The sequence below is a fragment of the Typopeltis vanoorti genome, chromosome 6 (genome assembly GCF_054136105.1).
Source record: "Typopeltis vanoorti isolate ZY-2024b chromosome 6, IOZ_Tvanoo_1.0, whole genome shotgun sequence".
Classification (NCBI taxonomy): domain Eukaryota; kingdom Metazoa; phylum Arthropoda; class Arachnida; order Uropygi; family Thelyphonidae; genus Typopeltis; species Typopeltis vanoorti.
In genome coordinates this window covers 72,066,935-72,090,757 of record NC_143554.1, presented here as the reverse complement: position 1 = coordinate 72,090,757, position 23,823 = coordinate 72,066,935, and the positions used below count along the sequence as shown (strand labels likewise).

The window sequence follows — 23,823 nt, the reverse complement described above, 5'->3', positions numbered from 1 at the left end:
CTAGGTTCGATTCCCGTCAGAGACATGAGGAGCTGAAGGATCTTCCTCAGCCATAGCCAAGTTAGCCAGTCTTGGGCGTGGACAGCAGGGTTTTTTCCACCCAGTTTATTCTGGGGTTTTTCATCCTGCAAACAGGCAAACCGGACCCATGAACATACAGGATACAGCCATAGGACATATAGATGAAGACAGAAGAGGAGATGGGCACCATCTGTCTTAATTCACTGCCCATTAGACATTCATGGCTTAGCCTTGAGTGACCCAAAGGTCCATTAAGGACTATGGGAGAGGATAGGACTCTTTTTATAATCCCCTCTGGATTAATCCAATAAAATCTCCTCACCGACATCATATCACTGCTTTTCTTCCTAATCACCAAACTCTGCAATTCATATTTCTTCAAACTTACTTCATAGCGAGAAATTCAGAGTCCTGATAGTGTTTTAGTCACTCATCTCTGGACAAACTCAAATTTTCCATAGATTTTCTTTCTTTGCTCTGGATTTATAATTCTACCTATTTTTTCAATATAAATTTGATACAAGTTTGCGAATAAACACTGTTTGGAAAGACGTCAATGGACACCCCCCATTAATGCATCATGCTATGAATGAGTCACGTGTTTGCAGTCAGTATAAATTGGAGGAATATGATGCTCCCAAGTCAGTGCAACTGTGTCCAAGTGAAATGCCTACAAGAAGAGAACTGACAGAGTTTGAAAGAGGCATTGTGATGGGATGCCATGTTGGAGGTATATATGTTCGGCAAATTGTTGACAAATTGGCCCATCCCAGGTCAACAATCTCTGATATACTGAGATGGAAGGGCAGTGAATCACCCTCCACACTTGCCAAACATGACTGTAGGGTGGTGGTACGAAGGATAATATGTAAAAACTGCCATTTGTTGGCTGACACATTGAATGCAGAGTTCTGTGTATCGACTGGAACACACATCTGCACAAAAACATTCAGAACTGAAGCTCACAAAATAGGTTCCATGATAGGACTGCAGTATGCAAGCTCTACATTACCAACTAACATACAACGTTACCTTCAGTGGTGCAAAGAGCATGTACAGTGGAACATGGAAGCTTGGAAAGCTGTGTTGTGGAGTGACGAATCATGCTACACTCTCTCTACTGAGTGGATGGATGGATGTGGCAGATGCCCAGTGAATGTCTCTTACCAGAGTGCATAACCCCAACTATGAAATAGGAGGTAGTAGTGTGATGGTATGGTCCTGGTTTGGCCTCAGACCTCTGTTTGTGGTGCCACAAACATTGAACTGCGAGAGGTATCAGAACATTCTGGACAGTGCAAGGCTTCCTACTTTATGGTGTTGCTATAGAACGAACCATTGTCTCCTTCAGCAAGACAATGCACTGTGTGTCATAAGGCTGCTACAATAATTGTGTGGTTTTTGGATGTGAACTTCAGTACACTTGATTGGCTTCTACAAAACACTGAACATCTGGAACAGTTCAGGACTTTGTTACATGCCTACAGGGAGGATAATCCAAAATTTCCATTGATTGCTATCAAATGCTTGTAGAAAGTATGCCCTGTAGAATTATTGCAGTCATCACAGTGAAAGGAGGTCCTATATCTTATTAAGGTGGGTGCCATGGCTGTTTGTTCCTCACATTATGGTATCCATTGATTTCTTTCCAACAGTGTATATAGGTTCACAAATAGATACAAAACTTATTGAAATGTTTTGCATTTAACATGTTTAACTGATGCTATAAAATCATGCTCATTCAACAAAGTGTGAAGACTGCATGAAGTACAAGATAACAGTATTTCATGTTTTCTTGCAATCACCATATGCTTTTTTGTTTTTTTTTGGTTCTGGATCCCACATATGCAAAAAAACTATGTCAGATGGTTCATGAGCCTCATCTTCAAAAAGAAGTTTGCTTATGTATTGCCAAAACTTTTATTGGTCTTCCTCTTCTGTGTTTATTAGTTTGCTTCTAGAGAGCAAGAGCACTGGATGTAGGTGAAGGTGGATGTCTAAGTTGGTTTCTCAACCATGTCAGTATTTATTTATTTTTTAAAATTGTTTCTATTATACATCTTTTCTGGCTTTCTACAAGAATGACAGTATTGGGAATGTGATCTTGCCATGCATATCCTAGTATTGTTTGAAGCTATGTTGTCCCAAGCTATCAGGATATCAACTGCTCGTTCAGTAGCTATGTTCCATGTTTGGGCACCATATATAAATATGACTTGACTGGTAGTAGTTTTGTACAGACAAATTTTGATATTTGTGGTGATGAGATTGGATTTCCAGGTTTATTCTCTCAAACATTATGGAGAAACCAACTATTGAACACCTAGAGACATGGCAACTAATCAGTGACCAGTGGTATGGATTCTGCCACTCACAATCTACTGCTGATCTTGCTTTCACCACCCACCTATGGCCTTAGAGAAATTTGGACAAACTCACATGGTCCTCGACATTTCAAAAGCATTTGAACAGGTTTGACACAGAGGCCTACTGACCAAACTGCCATCCTGTGGGCTGCCTTTCCTCATCATCTTTCTTACTGGTTGCTCACTACGTGTCATGGCAGATGGCTTATTTTCCTCAGATTTCCTCACCAATGCAGAAGTACCCCAGGGTTCTGTTCTTTCACCCACTCTCTTTCTCTTGTATATAAACGACCTGCTCTCACAGACTTCCAATCCTATCCATAGCTTTGTCATTGGCAAAGTTAGTGCTCAAGAATTAGAATCCTCAAGAACTACCACGACCAGGGACCTGAATTCAGATCTCCTAGCTATATCTCAATGGGGCAAGGACAGTCTTGTAAACTTCAATGCCTCCAAAGCCCTGTCTGATCTCTCTCAAAAAAGAGCTCATATCCTCCCCCTTACCTTCAGTAATACTGAGATATCCAAACATGATTTAATTTCTTTTCTTGGACTGACTTGTACCTCTGATCTTTCCTGGCACAACTATATTTCAACTATAGCTTCTGTAGCTGCCAAAAAAACTTGTTGTACTTTTTTGCATAAGCACTACTTCACAGCTGCTAACCCTATACAAAGTCCAAATCCACCCAGCCATGGGATATTCTTCCCATATTTGGGGGTGGTGCACCAAAAATCCTCTCTAAGATTGCTTGATTCTGTCCAGAAGAGGGCAATTCAGCTAATTAATGATCCCTCTCTCACAAACCCACTTTAATCCCTCTCTCAAGTGTTCAGTTTCTGCATTGTGCCTTTTCTACAGATACTTTCATGGACAGTGCTCTGCTGAATTGGTCACTATTATTCCATCATTTTTCCTCCAAAATCATTAAAACAAGAGCCACTGCTAACAACATCCTTTTACAGTCCACCTTAAAACTCTCTGAACCGACTTCACTGCCCCTTCTTTTATTCCATCTACTTCTGTCCTTTGGAACAGTGTCCCTCACTCTGCCTTTCCCAAACATTATATCCCTCAGCTGTTTGATCAAAATGTAAACAGATTCCTCCTCTCTTCTATTCCTCTTGCCCACTCATGGCACTAGTGTGCTATAGGTCTTGTGGCCTTTCGTGAGTGGATCAGATATGTAAAAAAAAAATATATATATATATATATATTAGACTTTTATGGAACTGAAGAGCTTTCAGTTTTCTTTTCCCTATTTCAGTTAGAGTATCATTGTAGGAACCAAGGTACTGAAAATCATTTTACTTCTTCAAGACTTGGTCATTTAGCCTAATGTTTCCTTCTCTTCTGTTCTTTAGGACTTCAGTTTTACTGTTATTGACTGATCAGTGCTGCATTTTTACATGAATTATCTAAGTGGTTTTGGGTAGTATGAATGTTAGTCAATTAATACAACATCATTTGCAAAAAAACAGATATTAAAAGACATTAATTTTTGTGAAATATGTGGTTCATAGGGAAGGATTTATAATTTGTCAGTTTGATAGGCACGAGTGGCTACTGTTTTGGAAAATAGTGTTATGCAACTTATGGATAATACTCAATGTGCATGCATACTTATATGCAATACACACAGTTTATGGATTAAAGGTTTAGTTGATAGGTGGAAAAGGGAGATGATAGAAATATAAATAATTGAAGAGATTTTATGCTGTATCTATAGTGACTGAAACTTTTTTCAATACATGACTAAATAGAAAAGGGAGGTTTCTCATAGAAGTTGTATGTGGTCTAGTGAGGGTGTATGAACTCAGTTTTTTTTTGCTTGAATGAGTGGATTTCCAGAGAAATTTTTAAGTTCAAGGAGAGGTATGACAGGTATTGTGAATTTCATACAGAAAGCTTCTTCACTTGGTTATAAATTAAACCTTCTGAGAAATTATATTCTTGTTTGATCCTTTATTCAAGTATCTTCCTAACTAGGCTATTTGTATATAGAAGCTGATAACTCCACATTAATTGCCTTAGTATAATCATAAGGCAAAGTGCACTTCCTTTTGGAAATGCATAATGCTATGCATTATGAGAAGAGCCACTACCCAGACCAGTTTTTTGGCAAATTTAATTTATAACCAAATAAAAAAAAAAACTTTCTACAACTATTTCTGATCCGGAGTAATTTAATGATATGATGATACACTTTTTACTACTTGTATATGGGAAATATATGCCTTATGGCATTAATTCAACCTTGGTATCTCTTTTGTATCTGGTTCCCATTGGTGAGACCTTAATAAAGGTTGAAACTGGTCTGAGTAGTGACCCTTCATGTAATGCATAGCATTATGGCTTCAGAAATGATGTATTATGGGATTATTAAGGGAATTGATGTGAAGCCATTAGCCTCTATATACATATAAGTAGCCTAGTCATGAAGATACTTCATGTGCAAACTTTTACTTACACTTGGATAAAGTATAATTATTGACTTTTATGGAACTGAAGAGTTTTTCAGTTTTCTTTTCCTTTTCTTTTACTTAATGATAAACAAGAATATCATTTCTTGGCAAGTTTACTTTAATACAGTAATATTAATAATATAAGCATGTATGTATGTATGTATGCCATTTCATCAAAAATATAGCAGACTTCTTGTATATTTATATATATTTTCATATCTCAGGCGGAACAAAACACTCTGAAACATTCTGGTGTGACAACCAGCGGAAAATTTGGATAGGTCTCAAGTGTGATGGTCACAACAACTGTGGTGATTTCAGTGATGAAGATCGAAGTACTTGTGGTAAGCAGCACCATTGAGTTTTGAATTCTCCTTTGAAGATGATAATCCTTTTGGTAATATTTTGATCATTGTTAGAACTTTACTATCAAAGCAAGGCAGAAAGTGCTCATTTCTGGCTTGCTTTTATAGTTAAAAAGAAATAAAAAAAATAATTACTGAAATACTTGTTAATTTTTATCATCATGTCTCCATGGAGTTAGATCTGTTATTGGGAGTTCTGATTGTTTACACACAAAGCTTATTGAAGTGGGTCTTAAAGTCATTCACTTTTCTTCTCTCACTACTCTCTCAACCACTCACCAACTCTCCAAATAAAATAAAAAATAAGTCCTTTATATCATCTTATTCTGTCTGTCTCTCTCTCTCTCTTCCCTCTCCATTTTTCTACTGTATGATAAGATCTTTTCCACATTAATGTGGTACTTCCCCACTAATGCTCACGTTTTAATCATACCTCTTCCTCCTTCTCTCCACTAGGCTCCTAATGGCATTCTTGTAACTGATGTCATTCCCAACATTATAAGGCCTGACATCACTCATTACTCTTCTCTGGTCACTTTAAGAGTCAAACAACAATATCTTTACTTCTACATGCCAGTTTGCTTTTCATCATTGCCATAATCCATTGCGTTTTCTCACAATTCTATTATATGACTCTAATTTTCAGGTCCTTATCCACAAATACCTACATATATTGTATTTCTATCTCTAAGACATTCCTGCTATTTATACATCTCATGTCTTGCCTTCCATTCAAAGCCGTGCACTTAATGATACTAAATTGCTTGTCCAGTTACTTTCTCACTCTCTTTCTCTGCAGATCCTGTAAATCCACAACGTGTATACTCTACTCCCAGTAGTTAAATTCTAAACGAATAAGCTTTGGAGTAAAATTCTAAATGAATAAGCTTTGGTTAAAGTAAGCATCAGAAATGTGAAGCTATTGCTAGATTGTCACATTTTTAAAAATTTTATTTATTTATTTATTTATTCTGGTGGAGTTAAAGCCATCAGGCCTTCTCTTCCACACCACCAGAAACATTAAATACAAATACAAAATTACAAATTAATATAATACTTCCAACATATTAAAAGATAATTCAATTTTCTGAGTTGCCTTTGTTGGCATTGTTTAGACCTCAACCAACCAATTAAGGGCATTAATCCATAATTGAATTAGTGCCCTTTAATGGACATTAATCCATTTATGCACTCTGAATATCCTGATATGAAGAACTTGCATCTAAGGTCTGTATCTCTGCACACGTTATACACCCCAAACCTCCATCCTTACAAAATAACCAATTTTATTTATTTTGGAATGCTATCCACTGGTTGAGTGTCCAGCAAGTCATCAAGTCTTTCCTTTTGTTCAAAATATTAATATTATCACATTGCAGCTGATGGGAATCCTGTGTTTCTGTGGATTCATTACAGACTTGTTTCTCTTCAGAAACTATGCACAAACTGTCATTACAAACTCGTTTTGTATTATCACTGTCATCTGAGCTATTTTTCTGTTTAAAGAAGGTACCAATGTACTTATCCATAGTTGAAATACTAGGCCTACACAAAAATATGACTCTATTTTCTTTGTGCTTCCCATAATCACGAGCTCTGTTAAACAACTACTAATCTGCTGTTCTATTGTTATTTACTGACTGTTGCTGACAGTGTTGCCAACCAGAAAAGACAAAATATCGCTATGAGTCTGTAAAAATTCCGCTACGCTACACTGCAATAATGTTTGCTTGTCAATCGCTGCAAGATAACACATTACAGGAAGCTCCAAATCTCCCTGTCACTTTCATCAGGTGACTGTTGATATTGATTTTATATACGCATTCAAATCTGTAAACAGTTGTTCAAAAATAACACAATAATGTAATCATAATTACTGTAAAGGGAGAAAAGACACAAAGCAGAAAAATGTTCCAGTATGGGCCCAGTGCATAAAAAAGTTCCAGGGCTGGGCCCTGGAGGGTCCCAGCTGAATTTAACCACTGTTTACTCCTCATAGCTTTTTACCAGTTTTGCATCATTAGTAAACAACTACATATCTTTCTAATCCTTACAATATCATTAACATATAAATTACAGTAAAAGACCGAATCTCTGTGGCCTGCCACTGGTATCTTTTCTTTTTGTGGGATACTGCTCTCTCATACACAACTTTCCTGATGCCTGTCAGATAAACAGTCTCCTGCCCAACTACTCACTAACTTCTTATCTAATCTTCCAGTTTAGTTAATGTCTTATGTGGCTGTCTGTCAAATGTATTTGCAATATTTGAATATACTAATGCATATCCAGTTTTTATCCTGTTATATAAATGAAACTATTGCAGCTAGGATTAAAGGTATTATTGAGCACATGCTTGAGTACTAAGTATTATGCTTGATAGTAAAATGAAGCATAATACTTAAGACTTGTCCAGTCCCAACCTGTCAGTGGGCCATGCTTCCAATTTTACTACTTCATTTTACTACTAAGTATTATGCTTGATAGTAAAATGAAGCATAATACTTAAGACTTGTCCAGTCCCAACCTGTCAGTGGGCCATGCTTCCAAATGCCCACAGGATGTATGAAATTTGAATGAATATCATTTTACTGAAAGAAAAGGGATATTTATTCAGTTAATGGAATTACCATATAGTTGCTTTCAAATTTGCATACTTTTTAACTGAAAAACAACATAAAAATGGTAATCAAGCTTGGGATAATAAAAATACAGGTACTAACTCCTTTCTTTCAGTGTAATTCAAAGGTGAACATCACTCTGTTTTATCCTTTCCATTAAGTTCATCTCCAGGAATGTGTGTGTGTGTACATCCATGCACACAAGGGTGGTTTGAAATGTACTCAGCCTCGACTGTAGATGGCAACTTTTTTTTTCCAAGTTTATACATTTGTCATAAGCATCCATGTGAAATTACAAGTCGTTCTATCAAGTAGTTTGTTTTATATAACTGTCTGAAGCAAAAGTGTTGTCTGTATTCCTTGAAATGGATAAAATTGAATATCGTGCAGTTATAAAATTCTTTTTAAAAGAAGGTTTAATACTAAAAGAAATTCATTCGAAGTTCATAAAAGTTTATGGGCACTCTTCTTCATTTTTGACAATTAAGAAATGGGCTGCCAAGTTTAAACGTGGCTGTACCAGCCTTGAAGGTGATTCATGTGAAGGACGTCCAAAAAGTGTAATAACACCAGAAATCATTGATCAAGTGCACGATATGGTATTGATGACCGGCGAGTCAAAGTGTGTGAGACTATAGGCATTTCAAAAGAACGTGTAGGATATATTTGAAGAATTGCAAATGAAAAAGCTTTGTGGATGGGTGCCATGCTTGCTCACAGCAGATCAAAAACGCACTCGCATGAAAATCTCTGAACAGTGCTTGGAGCGTTTTAACAAGAATAAAAGTGATTTTGTGCATCGATTTATTACTATGGATGAGACTTGGATTCACCATTACACACCAGAATCCAAACAACAGTCAAAACAGTGGACAATGGTCGGTTGTTCAGTGCCAAAGAAGACAAAGTCGGTTCCATCAGCATAAAAGGTCATGGCATTGGTGTTTTGGGATGCTAAAGGCATTTTGTTTATTAATTATCTTGAGAAAGGTAAAACAATAACTGGAGAATATTATTCCGATCTTTTAACCAGACTAGATGAAAAAATTCGTGAGAAAAGACTCGTTTTGCAGAAGAAAAAAATAATCTTTCATCATGACAATGCACCTGCCCACAAAGGTGTTTTGGCAATGGGAATATTAAGGGATCTGCACTGTGCATTGTTGGAACATCCACCCTATTCCCCTGATTTGGCTCCCTCTGACTTCCGTCTCTTCCCAAAACTAGAACTCTTCTTCGCTGGTCAGCGTCTTTCTTCGAATCAAGAGGCGATTGCAACTGTAGAGGGGTATTTTGCAGATCTTACTGAGAACCACTACAGGGATGGGATAATGGCTCTGGAGCATTACTGGAATAAATGTATGTTTTAAGGGAGATTATGTTGAAAAATAAAAATAATTTCGAAATAATAAATTAATTTTTTCATTGTTAGGCCGAGAACTTTTCAGACCACCATCATGTATATATATATATATATGCATGCATGCACACACAGACACACTACACTGAAGTAACTAGCACCATACTATTATAAACTACATAGTGTCTAAAATTAACTAACTTCCTAGTTAATTTTTTTCCTAGCCTGATTAAGCATGCTGCTTGTCCAGTCCCAACCTATTGTGTGTGTGTGTGTGTGCGTGTGCACACACACACACACACACACACACACTACATTAAAGCAATTAGCACCATACTTTTATAAGCTACATAATGTCTAAAAGTAATTAACATCCTAGCCTGCTTACTTACCCATCCTAACTAAATCAAATACATACATAAATAAAATATATAAATAAAACAAAATAATTATATCAGCCGGTCAAATTTCTGTTTGACATCTGGTTATTAAATCTGTAGTCTGGCCACTTTACCTCTGTTATAACTTGAACAGTGCATAAATCTTTAATCTGTCAGGAAATCATTTACAGCTTTCAGCACATACAAACCACATGTATAACATGCATATAGCAGCATTCGATGTTTGAAGTGTCCCCTTTTACCTTCATGTACTTCCAAAGTCTGTGAGGCCACTTATCAGTGGTGGCAGGTACAACATCCAACTGAAATTCTGCCACCACTTGCTCCAAATCCACCTTCTGGCTGGTGATGTGGAGTGTCATTCCTTGCAGGTTACTCTCTCAAGCTCCAACCACAATTTGATGTCTAACTGATTCAGATCGGTTCTTCCAGATGGTGATATGTGGTCCAGCACATTTGCCTCCAGCCACTGTTGTGTGGTTCTAGTCCTGTTGGAAGGTCCGCTACCTACCGTGAAAAAAATTGTTGTTCAGGGCCATACCACAGGTTCCAGCACAGTCTGTCTTTATACACTTTGGCAGAAATTTTGACCCCTTTCTCACGGAAATGTAACTTGGATACCCTCTGATACATCATCATTCCCCCCCCCCCCACCACCACCACACACACATATCAAACGATCACTGACAGGTGGTAGTGGTGACCTCTGATTCCTGGGTGCTATGGCACATGTTGTGCAAGCATCCAAGGTATATACCTGATAATTTTGGCAGTTAAATGATTCTTCAGTGGTGAAAATCTTCATATTTGTGAAGTCTGTTGTTTTGCATTCCACAGAAGAAATGCTTTTGATTTTATCACCCTCTGCTGCATAAATTGTGGTGTTAGGGAGTGTCCAGTTGAACGATGATAGGCTCTCACTCCCAGGTCATCAATTAGTACACGTAACATCATTCTCTGTGAAATGTTCATCTCTTGTGACATCACTTTCTGTGTTCACAGGATTAATGCGGAGGCATGCCTTCACAGTCCTCACAAGCTGTTGTGTCGTAATGTAATGTCGTTGACATGTTCTTTGGCTATGAGATACATCTTCTGTATCGTTATAACATTTAATAGTCCAATACACAAACATCCTACTGATCCTGAATGTCTTTAATGTTGAAAATAATAGGTGGCTGCATTCCAACCTTGTGAAGTGCTACACAATTCTCATAATCTCTCCATTGCATGTTAACAGTGAGATAACTCTCTCTCTCTACTAATAAACATGCGAATGTTGGCTGCTCACAGCATTACTAATGGAACTGAGCTTGTGCAATTCTCTGGACAGCATTATCATGGTTTGGCATGACTTTTTTTAAATAATTTATGCACCCTTTCTTTTGGGATTCTGTAGGATTCCGATCTGTAATCTGATAAGTAGAGGAGTCTTTAAGAATTGACTCATTTTTCTGTTGTGATTGTCTTGGTCCATAATAGCAGTTGCATTTCCATTATCTGTTTTTTTTTGTTTGTTCCTGTATAACTTTTTAAGTGCTGATATTTCATTAGATGGACTGTTATTCTTGGGAGATTTGGATTTCATCAGAATACTAGCCAAATCCAAATGAATGTTATTAGTCACTGTGGGTGCAAGATCATACATACCATGTTCCACACTAGTCATTATTTACAGAATTGGTACTTTTTTTGGTCATGATGTTGAAATCCTGCGACTAAGTGCATTGAAGTTTTTTCACTTGGCTATAATACTAATTATATATTGGGTTTTATCCTTTATCCAAGTGTTATCAAACAAAGTTTGTGCCTGAAGTACTTTCAGGACTGGGGCAACACATGGTAAAGGTGGTATAAGGATAAAATCTGGATAAAGGATAAAACCCTATTATTAATCCATAGAATTTTAATAATAGGGTGTGACATCCTTTGGCAACTCATATAGGGAAATATGACTTCTCCATTACTTCTACCTTAGTATCACCACCTCTGGGTCTGGCTCCCACTGATGAGACTTCAATAAAGGTCGAAGCCGGTCTTGGTAGTGGCCCTTTCCCTTAATGCATAGCATTATACATGTCTGCAAGGAGATGTGCTTTGCATTATGGGAGATACTGAAGCAAGTGATGAGAACTTATACCACCTTTACCACGAATTGCCCCAGTCCTGAAAGTACTTCAGGTGCAAACTTTGTTTGCTAACACTTGGATAAAGGATAAAACCCAATATATAATTAGTAAGTGTGTTGACTTTGCCGTGTTGAGAGATCACAGTTACGTTGGCATGGGCACCTGGTCAGAATGCCACAAGAGAGGCTCCCTCAGCAGGCCTCTTTGCCAAGCCAGAGGGTGGGAGGCCACGTGGAAGGCGAAGGACTCGCTGGATAGATTATATCCAAAACCTGGGTGGACACGTTTGGGAATCCACCAGAACACCTGAGCTTGGTGCCAGAGGATCGTGACCATTGGAAGTTCCTCTTGCAGCTGTTGCCCCCACAACCCAATTAGGAAAGGTGGGCCTTGAAGATGTATGTATTGACTTTGCCTTTGAAGAGAGACTAATGATAAATTCACCAGTATACTTTCTTGTTGTAGTTGTGATTGGTAACTGCTTTGCTGTTGAGGAGCTGCAAATTTTTTCAGATGCTGGTTCTTAATCTTTTCAAATTCTTTAGTAGCAGCATTTTCAGAGATAGTGTAGAATAGATCACAGCTCTGGATTAAAGATTTCCAAAAGCTCTTCCTGTAATACTCTGATGGCAGCATTGATCTTAGCTAAGTGCTGCTGATCTGTTCTTGAATTGGTGCTAAGCTTGCTTGTGTGTAAATACATTTTGAACTAAATTGAAATTCTGTCTAAATCTTAGATAGTTTGGAATGCTATTTGTGTCCCAGCATCTTTTTTTTTAGAAAGGCCAGCTGAATGAGTTGTCATGACAATTTTAGTTTCCATTTTCCTAGTTGATATGCATAATACCATTTCACAATATAAACAAAACTAAGAGATGAAGAAGTACGTTTATTAAACTTACTAATATTTTCAGCATGTTCAGAGTACAATTATAACTGTGACAAGTACACAGCACTGAACTAAATATAATAATTGCAAAAAACAGTTCAAATTATAACTGAAACAGACTTAATGTCTTTACATGATACCCTCCACAGGCCAGATGACCATAAGTTAATTTGGAGAAATCAGGTCTCAAAATGATAGCCTCCCAGATCTTTGACAAATTAATGCTACTGTACTTGTTGAGGCTGGGAGAGTGCTTCACAGCTGATTATTAGGTCTGAGAGGCTAAAAATAGCCTCTCGGACCTAATAACTTCTATGTAATATCAATAAACAAATCCTATGTGAAGGAGTATCCAGAGCGTGATCTGCCAGTCCTAACTTGTGATTTTTCAGCATTGGTCCTTTCAAAAGCAATAGTTTGCTTGTTTTGCAAACAGACCAGAATACACTACCTGAGTATCTCATCCCATCTTTCTTTATTAGCAGGACTTATTGAGTATCATTATTAACTGGGCAGTCTGAAGACTATGGAGTCTCAAGACTCATCATGGAAACCCTATACTAATTGTTGCACATAATCCTCATTAAAATTATTTCCTGACAGAGACGTTATGATCACCTCTGGCAATAAATAACCCCTATTCATCATTTATCAATTTATCCACTTGCACAACTTTCATTGGTGACCCTTTCTTGTGCATCTTTCCTATAAAACTCAATTACCAACTTATTGTTCTTTCATATTGCCTTTTATATCTCATCAATCAAATTATGTAATCCACAACTCTTCAGTCTGTCATTGTACATTGTACATAGGACCATTCCACAGACCTATCACCATCTTTGTTGGCATGCCTCTAAATTCTCTGTATCACTTCCTTATCCCCCAAAGAAACCAAGCAAGCAAATTTGAACACAGGTTTGACTATATCCACCATCACCTGCCAAAACCATGTCATCATTGCTTGTATATTTTTTGCAATGCACTTTGATCAGTATAATAAACAGTTTGTAATTTTCTTAGCCACCAATCATCCTGCAGGATCTCCACATCACCTTTATTTATTAATACCCTTCCTATTTTAGCATCATCAGCAAATAACTGGATATGTCTGTCCTAAATCATCCCTAGTATCACTAAAGTACAAATTAAACTGTAGTAATTCAAGTACAAAGCTCTGTGATACACCATTGATTTCCTCCCTGCTCTTTTATTCTGCTCCACTCTATACAGTTTCTGTCCAGCTTCCCATTCATCCACATTAAATAATAGATTTTTATGCAGTACCCTTTCGTATACTTCTTTAAAATCCAGTGTTATGGTGTACTATCTACTTTCTTTATCCAACTCAGGAATTTTTTATAGAAAATAAATATCTAAGGTAAAATTACTCTCCTTCACCAAGGCCATGCTTCTTTCATTATGTCATATTCCTGTCTTTACTTCTTATAAGCCTAGCGTTAGGAATTAATTGCTGCATTATTATCTTCTCAGTCTTCTGTGTCATATCTCAGGTAGTATCTCTGTTTGCAAAGTAGACAAATTGTTGTTTTTGAAAGGGCCAAATGCAGAAAACTTGCAACGTATTCAAATGGCCTTCTACCTTTTTGGATCCCTAATCCCTCACTAAAGCCATTGGACACAACTTTTATCCATTTGTTTCCATCTCTCACATCCAGATGTTGCTACTGTAACATCACCCAAAGATAAGACCGATCATCTGGTATCATTCTTCTCCAATTCCAGCTGATGACCAAAGCAAAGTACATTCCACCTTACCCAGATCAATTCACTCCATGATTCCTCTAGTCTTGTAGAGGACTCATGGAGTGAATTGATCTGGGTAAGGTGGAATGCTAAATTTCAGTCACCGAACCACTATCCAGTGGTTCTTACTTCTTTCAAAAATTATAAAGGTCGTCAAATTTAATTTCTGCATTACCTGAAGACCTACCAGCTAATTAGTAATTAGCAGTATTTTGACACACTCAATCCATGGTTGATCTTGTAGCCATCATCACCCACCATTTCTACACAAGCCAAGGAAAGGTTTGATGAAACTGGCTTGGCTGTTCTTGTCATTTCTACAGCATTTGATCAATTTGGCACAGTGCTGCAATTGGGCTTCCAGCTTTTTCTATAGATGTTTAATACATATCGTGGTAAATTGCTTACTCTCTTTAGATTCCTCACCTTTGCTAGAGCAGAGCTCTGTACTTTCATCTACTCTCTTCCTCCTGTACATAAATAATCTTTTCTCACTGACTTAAAATCTTTTCCATAGCTTTGATAGCATATCAGAAAAGAAATAGCACACTATTCCTCATCTGGCAAAACTTATAGTGCAGCCATAAGAAGTTTCAAGATCTTCCATAATCAGTACATTAAACTGTGATCTCTTTACTATTATTCAGTGAGGCAAGAGTAACTCTCTGAACTTCAGTGCCACCAAAACAGTCCTCTGTTATTTCTCACAAGAAAGCTCTTCTCCTTATTCCTGATAATATTCAGATCTTCAAACATGATAAAATTTCTCTTCTTGGGATTTCTCACAAACACACAGTTTAGTTTTTAAGCTTTCAGAAAATTAATATAGTTTTCCACTTTCGTCTGTACATCTGCTAACACTGTGTAAATCCCAAATCTATCCAACTTTGGAATATTCTCACACATTTGAGGTATTCACAAACATCCATGTTTGTGAATGTCTTTGGGTAGTAGATGAATTTCATTACCAGGTGAGAGACGAGACTATCATCCTGCTTATTGAAGGCCTAAACTAGCTTAAAAAAATCCCATGTTTGTTCTTTACAGCAGGATTTCAAATTGAGCTCTTATTTCACTTATGACATTAGAATAGATTTACAATCTTTTGTCGATGGGATTCATATAAATTAAAAATAAAATCAACCCTTCCATAACACAAGGTTTCGTTTAGGCATTAAGTTGGAGTTTTAACTCATTTGTCCTCTTCATTAGTCTATTTAGATTCTATTTGAAGAGCCTTTATAGCTTTTCTGTGAGTTTTTTGTATTATAAAGATATAATTCAATATTCAGATCTCATAAGCATAATTATAGCCAAAGAACCTAATTCAACATCCTCCCAAAAACAAAAATTACAGCATTATTATTAATATACAAGTAACATCAGCTCCAGGGAGAGCTTTGTTTGTATCCGACTTGTCAGCCTCTTTTCAGACAGCCCGTTTACTTAACTAAATGATTATTCTGTCGCATTTGATTTAGTTGAAATATGATTTTGCCATAATCCAGACTGCAAAATTCAGAAATAGTAGAGTGTGTGCTTGTTTTCTTTCTTAGTTATTTCCCATTATTATGTTATGAAATACATAACTAAAGTGTTAGAGATTCAGCTTTGAACGAATGCTTGCCGTCTTTCAAAGAAATCTTGTCATCCAACCATCTCATTCTGTTTGCTAGTCCTAACACATTAACTATCTTAATTTCCACTGTAGGAATTAAGATAGTTAATGTTAGGACTAGAATACAGCATAAGATAGATGCAGTGGTGCACCCAGGAAGGGGGCCAAGGGGCCCTGCCCCCACCAAAAAAGAAAAAGGAAATAAACACTAGAAAATTTTCCAAAAATATTTTCCTAATTAAAATTCTTTTTTTTTTTTTTTTATTTATGTTGTGTCTTCTATTTCTATACTACTTGTCATGTATTGGCGATCACTGCAGATGCTCAGTCATAGGTCGTATGCAATGCGTAGTGTGTATTTGTAAATTATCTACTCAACTCGCCCCCCCCCCCCCCCGAGATTAAATCTTGAGTGCTCTGGCCCCCCCCTCCAAGATTAAATCCTGAGTGTGCCACTGGATAGATGGATGACAAAATTTCTTTGCAAGTTTGTATTCCTACAGCAGTAATTATGTATTTCTTGCTGATTTAAAAAAAAGTATCTTTCAATGCACTTTTCTGATATTTTCAAGTTTAATTTGGTCAATTGGTAGAGCCTCTGCTTCTAATGCTCGCAAAAAGTTAAGCAGGTTTGAATGCGGTTAGTAGTTAGAAGGGACCAATCGTTCAATGGTGTTGGCACATTCTCCCTCAATGGGTCTTTGGACTCCCTGGAGCCGTCACATAATAATAATTATTATTATTACGTGACACCTCCAGGGATTTCAAAGACTCTTCAAGGGAGGAGTCTTTGAAGTACTCTACAACTCTACAACTCTCTGTCTCCATCAACTACAACAAACTGCAACTACCATCATCATCATCTACACCAATGCCATCTATCACCCACCATCAATATTTTCACAGGCATCCATGCCCATGCTGGGATTCGAACCCGCAGCCTTTTGGCTGGAGAGCAGATAAGCTAACCACTTGGCCAACCAGACCAGCATCTGGTCAGTTATGATCTAGTTGATCTGTGCACAGGAATTAAAAATCAAAGTTTTTTTGTTGTTTTTTCATACAAGAAAAAAACCCGAATAATGATCATCTGACTCTGGAATTGGCTATGAAAAGACCAGTATAGAGTAAAGCCAGTAAATCTTTCTTCTGCTTGTCTAGTAACATAATGCTGCTTGAAGTTATGTAGACATCCTAAATTGGAAATACATATTACATAACTATTTCATCATTTTAGGTGCCTGTAATTGGTATACTGATTGGCTTTTTAGAAGCATAAATATAATATAATAGAGAGGCATGCTTTATTTTTTTTATAGATATTTTACATTTAAATGCAGAAGTGTAGTGATCATTAAGGCTCTCCCATTATGTGTCTTCTGTTCTTAATAACTTTATATTATCTACTTCAATGAAGGTCATTTTGATATAATTATCCATAGGATTTCCTTTTGTCTTCTTAGTTCTTCTGATATTCTAATTTTTATTATTATTATTATTCGGGCCTCCATGGAGTCAAAAGACTCATCGCAGGAGGTTCTTCCTAAGAGACACAGAGTCTATCAAGACTCATCGTGGAAGGTCCCTCCTAGGAAACACAGTCTGTCATACCACTCCTTAAACTCATTGACCGTTCTCGCTCTCACCACTCTATCAGGCAATGCATTCCACAGTTCAACCACCCTCCATGCAAAGAAACCACTCCTCGCCCTCTTGCTCACTGTTTCCTTTCATAACTTCCAGGGATGGCCCCTTGTCATCACTCCTTCCTGCTGTTCAACCAAGCAAAAGAACTCCCCAGTGTCAACCCTGTAACCACCTCTCGACAATTTAAAAGTCTCAATCATATCACCTCTCCTTCTATCCACCAAACTCTGCAGTCCACATTTCCTCAGATGATCCTCATAACTAACAGTGTACAGTCCTGAAACCATCCTTGTTATCTGCCTTTGTACCCTTTCCACAGTTAATTTATCCCCTTCAAATCCTGGGGACCAAATCTGAGAACAGTAGTCTAAGTGTGGTCTGATCACAGTCCTATACAGTGGAATGATAACTCTTTTATCTTTGCAGGTCAGTGTCCTTCTCATTATTGCAGCAATCCTCTGTGTTACTTCACTACCTTTGCAATATGTCCCCTAATTTTCAGGTTTCTATCAGTCATCAACCCCCAGATCTCTTGTCTCCCCTACTTCTTCCAGTGTAGCTCCTCCCATAGATCAATAGGACACTGCATATCAAACCGCAAGACCTTACATTTTGCTGCAATAAACCAACATCCCCCATTCATTTGCCCATCTGTCTAGCTTATTCAAATCCTCTTGCAGGGCTACCACATCTGCACTATTACTAATAACCCTTCCCAGCTTTGCATCATCTACAAACAACTGAATATCCCCCTGCAGTCCACTGAAAATGTCATTGATATAAAGGTTAAACAATATAGGTCCCAGTACTGAGCCCTGTGAGACCCCACTTGTAACCCTCTGCCTCCTTGAAACTGCCCTACTATACACAACTCACTGATACCTATTGGACAGCCAATCCTGAATCCAGTTGACCGACCTGACATCCAGACCCATTTTGCTTTCCTAATATTTAAAAATAATGACTGATGGTCTCTGAAAGCAAGTGTTTGAAGAAAATAAATAAAATGTCATGGACTGAAATGAAAACCAATCAGATCAGAGAAGAATTACACTACCATATTTCAATAATAACAAGAATCACAGACATTCTGTACGTATGTTATACCACTGTAACTGTTTTTCAGATGAAAAACAGTTACAGTGGTAACTGTTTTTTTAAAACGTTAAAAAACACGTTTTTGAAAACAAAGTTTTCTCAAATTCCCCAAAACAGAAGAGTAGACAGAAAGATACTGCCAACAAGACAGAAGGAAATGGATAGAAAACATCAAGAGTATAAGCAGCAAAAAATCTTAAGAATTTAAAAAAAAAATTGGATTCTGATAGATTGCACTGCGAAGTTATTGCTCATGGTAGCCTCAACCCACCTTAGGCAGATGACGAAGACAGTGAGTGGATGATGAATATTTAAAATGGTTTCTATGCATCAAGTATACATCAGACCCAAATTGCATATTAATTGCATGTGTTTTTCTGGCAGTTTGTCCGTCTTGTAGGATGAGGGAAAAAAAACAGTTTCCAGGAGAAAACACCCCTACAACCTCTGTATAAGACTAGCTAACTTAAATCAGAGTGATTCTCTTCTCTGGATGTTTGGAAGATTTAAAATCTTAATTACTGGAAATAAATATATAAATATATATTATCTTTCTTTCTTTCAATGGCATTATATTGCTACTCAGGTTTCAACTAATCAGATGTTATCCATTTACCTCACAGCTATTGGCTATGGACATGAAACCCTCATCTTGTAAGTTTCTATCTTTTGAATATTTGCCTATTATATCACTGATGGTGGACAGTTTGTCTCTAAAATATGAAATATATGATTTCATATTATCAATAAATTTATTTCTTACATATACAGTATGGGTTTTCTTGCAATATATAATTCCTAAGTTCCTCTGAAGCTGTTGAAGAAAAACTTTATTATTTGTAAAATGTTTAATTTATTATTTATTTATTAAATCCTGTTGTGGATCTCACTATTGTGAATAAGTTTTTTTGTGTATTGTGCCTATTATAAAAATAGTTTGCGAGTGATATCAGATTTCTATACTGAAATTTAAGCACAAGTAAGATCCTAGATATATGTAATTTTGCTATGATAATTCTCTATTATTATTATCAAAATTCAATTTTAAACTTCAACAATAATTAAGTAAATTGAGTCCTCAGACCTTTATTGTACAATAAAACAAAAAAACAGTTTAATAATAATACTAAAATACATTAAAAGAAATTTACAATATTCTGAGCTTTAACTACAACTTAATCTAAAAAGATAATTAACTAATTATCACATCCTATCTGGTTTTTGGGGGCCCAAAAATGTACCAGCTAAAAAGAACATCTCTTAACTGTGTCTGGACTCTCTTGAATGACAGTTTCTTTATTCATTTGATGGAAACAGTTCTTTTGAAACCACTTTATCTTGGAAATAACTGTAGATTTCCTATTTCTTGCAGAGATCAGACTTGACAATAAAATTTTCAAATTCAAACGCTATCTAGCATTCCTCCTTTAATGGCTTTTAAAAAAATCACATAATCTTACTTTTTTCCACTTTCTTCTTCAAGATTCACAATCTTTATTCTTTTCTTGTACAAAGGATTTCCAAGGAAAAATGATTGGAACTTAAAAATCAACTCACTGTATCCTCTGAAACAGCCGTTAAAATGTTACTGCACTAATGGAAGCTTTACTATACAATAAACATTTCTTTTCCTATATGAGAAACTTATTAAGTTCCAAGGTTCCTATAAATTTCTTTCACACGTGTTATTCCAGGCATTTTTGTAATAAGAGCTAAATAACTTTCAAAACATCTTTCTTTCTGTAAGACTGCTACTCGCAGAACTTTTTTCTCACGTGTTCCCAAGCCTCATTCATATCACTACATATCTGTATCTCTCTCTCTCATACACAGCTCTGTATCCAGCTGTTTACTAGTAACTGTGTTATTTTCAATCGCATATGCTTCAGCATACACACTACTTCCGGTTCCGCTTCAGTTGTGAAGTAAAGGGAACCTCTGCCATTACACATTATCTTCATGGCTCTTTGGTTGAAGGTATTAAAAATTCACATTTTCAGTCAACTTATATAAAATAAAAAAAAAAGTCTCGAAGTTGAAACATCTTTTCAACGTACATATTTTAAACATACACATACAGTAAATTAAACTATAATACTTATTTTGGACAGACTAATAAGTGAATCTTCTATATTCACTTCATAATATGTTAACACTATGCATAAACACAATATATTGACTGCACATGACTACTTATAAATAAAATGTACAACTACTCTGTGTGTGTAAACAAGCAAATTAATTGTGCAGATCTGACAGCGTAAATACTAACAACCAAAACTGGTAATTGAAACAAAATATTCAGGTTTACACTATCTGGTTTTTTAATCGCACAAAAATTCTGCAGAACATCTATATGGATATATACTGATGGTCTAAACTGTAAATCTTTTTTTCCTTCTTTAAACTTCCTCTTGTCTCCTCAACTTGTTCACATTTCCATACAATATTATCAAATCAAATCTCCAGACCATAATGTCACCTCAATCACATTTTGCTCATCTCTTAATATGCTTGAAATTTTATTTCCACTTGGTAATTCCTCCTTCCAGGCCATATGGGTAGAATTGAAATCTACATTCTTTGTAGATGTCCTTGCTGGTCTGATGATGATGATAATGAAGCTTATCAAAACTGCACCTTTGAAACCCATTCACTGTTTCATACTTTCCTGGTTTTTACTCCACTTTTTTACACATTCCTGATGCTATTTTCAGAAAGGGTTTCTTTTTCTACATATGTCTTCTTCCACTCATTGAAAAGCTTCTGCATAAATAATTCCCCAATTAAGTTTTATGTGAATCCCTCTGCAAAAAAGGTTGTAAACCCATTATATGTTATTATTGTGTGTGTGTGGGGGGGGAGTGTTAATAATCCGGAAACACTGCTTTAGAGACCAGCCAGGTCATGCCTATATGTGATAGCAGACAACCATCTGCTATCACATATAGGATGTGTCCAGTCAAAAGCTGGCAATCCAACTGTAGAAGTCATGGGACAGATCAAATGATAGGAGTTTGCTGAATAGGCCTTTATGCCAGATCCAGTTAAAAGCTTTGGAGATATCAAATGCAACCACTTGAGATTTACCAAACTTCTCCATGGCCATTTGTGATTCATTCATGAGTGACATGAATGAATAGATCTCATGTTGATTAGCAGTGGCAGAATACATGCTGGTCATTAGCTGGTGCCTTCAGAGTAGTGTAGGAGCTGGATTATTGATGGTTCTCTCCATTACTTTAAATAGGACAGAGCTGAGTAAGATAGGGTGATAGTTTGATGGTAGTGGTTTTCACCCTTCTTGGGAATGAGTTTCAACATAGACCAGTTTCCAGGCTGTGGAGTAGGAGTTAGTTCTGGTGACATATAACAGGAGTTAGTTCTGGTGCACAAACCTTCAGGACAATTGGAGGAATGTCTTAGGGTGAGGAGACCTTTTTTGTGTGTCTAATTTGACAGTATTATTCTGATATCTTTCTGGTAAAAGGATAGAGGCATTGAATATTGTCATCTGAAATGGTTGTGAAGCATTTACCATGACCAATTATGTGTGCATTGGAAGCAAAATGTGAAGCCAGGAGATTGTCTTATTCTGTGAATGATGATGTATAGCACCATCAAGGTGATAGGAGTGGGAGTAGTGTTGGGCAAAAGTTATGCCCTCTTGCTTTGTCAAGAGATCATAAGGCTTGGCTGCCATTTGGAGAAGATGCAAGTTTCCTGCTTTTTGCTTTGTCAAACTCTGTTATGGAAGCATTGATAGTTTTCTTGTAGCTGTTTCGAGCTTAAGTATAAGCACTTAAGGAAGATAAAGTTCTTGATGTAAGCCAGTTTTGTGGTACGTTTGATTTTTTGCTTGCACAGCCTTGTCAAACGTTTTGGAGAACCAAGGCTAAGTTAGGGGATAGCAGTTCCCTAACTTAGGAAACTTTGCCAGTGAGGATTACTTCGGTGATACGTTCAGTGCATATGTTAGATTTGCAAGGCCAAGAACAATAGTCCAACCAAGGACTGTAGCAAAGAAGTCATGGAGGCCATCCCACTTGGCACTGTTATAATGCAATACTACTCGTTTGGGAATGTTGTTCCATGGATGAGGAGACAAGCTCTAGATTGTTTTAATTTCCTAGGAAACCCACTACATTCTCTCTGTAATTGGGTTACTTGTGAGCAAGAGATCTAGGGTGTTTGGTGGAGTGGTTAAAGTTATCTGGTATTTTGGTAGGCATATGAACAATTTCTGTAAAGTTGTTAATGATGACAAATGCCTCAGCATCTCTCCCTGCTTGGTCTGTATAACTGGAGGTGAGCATTAAAATCTCCTAGGAGGATGATTTTGTTGTTAAGGAAGTGGGATAGAAAAGATCAGTGTTTAAGGAAAAAAAGTTAAAGTTCAGAGTGGTTGGTGGCATTCCAGGAGTGATAGAGACAGCAGATGTATTTGACTGAGTAGGGGAGGGAGATTTTCAACCAAAGAAGGTCAGAGTTGGATGCCCTTTAGCATGGTATGTCAGAGCATATATTTTGGAAAGCTGAGATGAGTACTACTTGGTGGGGAAGGTGAGATTTGGGCTTTTGCTTTTGGAAGAGTAGGTAGGGTTTGGTAGACTGGAGATGGTAGTGGATACTACTAAGGTTGGAGTTGAGGCTGCAAATGTTGAAGTGAATATGGAAGGCTCTGTGGGGCATATATTTGACCTCAAGAGTTGTGCACATTTCATACACAGTGCCTGCATACTGGACTCAGTATTCACTAATAGCATCGCTTGATTTCTGCACCAGCTTTCCTTGTTTATAATTGATGATCCAACTGTTGTCTCCATTTTTGGTGTTTTTCTTCAAGTGTTTTCATGATTGATGTGGTTGTTCTCTCTGGGTGAAAATTATATCAGGCTGAGCTTGTATGTGTGACTGGGGGCAAGTGCCTTTTGAACTTATTAATCACTGTATTTGTTTTGATATCCTTGTTGGTGTGTCAAAAGGATGAAATGAACTTCCAGTGTTTTGTTTATTTGTAGATCTGAAATAATGGCACCTGATATTTCTCTGATCAAAGTTGCATTCTCCTACTA

The 23,823-nt window shown here is 36.9% G+C and overlaps 1 protein-coding gene across 3 annotated transcripts in view; it reads left to right on the top strand.

Annotated features, from left to right (window-relative positions):
* The window catches only part of LOC150105535 (uncharacterized), a 144,685-nt gene that overhangs the window by 46,348 nt on the left and 74,514 nt on the right, over positions 1 to 23,823 (top strand). For all 3 annotated transcript variants that reach the window (XM_090394248.1, XM_090394250.1, XM_090394247.1), the window contains exon 4: positions 5,078 to 5,197. In XM_090394248.1, the coding sequence (XP_090250374.1) occupies positions 5,078 to 5,197 (120 nt within the window). The remainder of the gene's footprint in view (positions 1 to 5,077; positions 5,198 to 23,823) is intronic.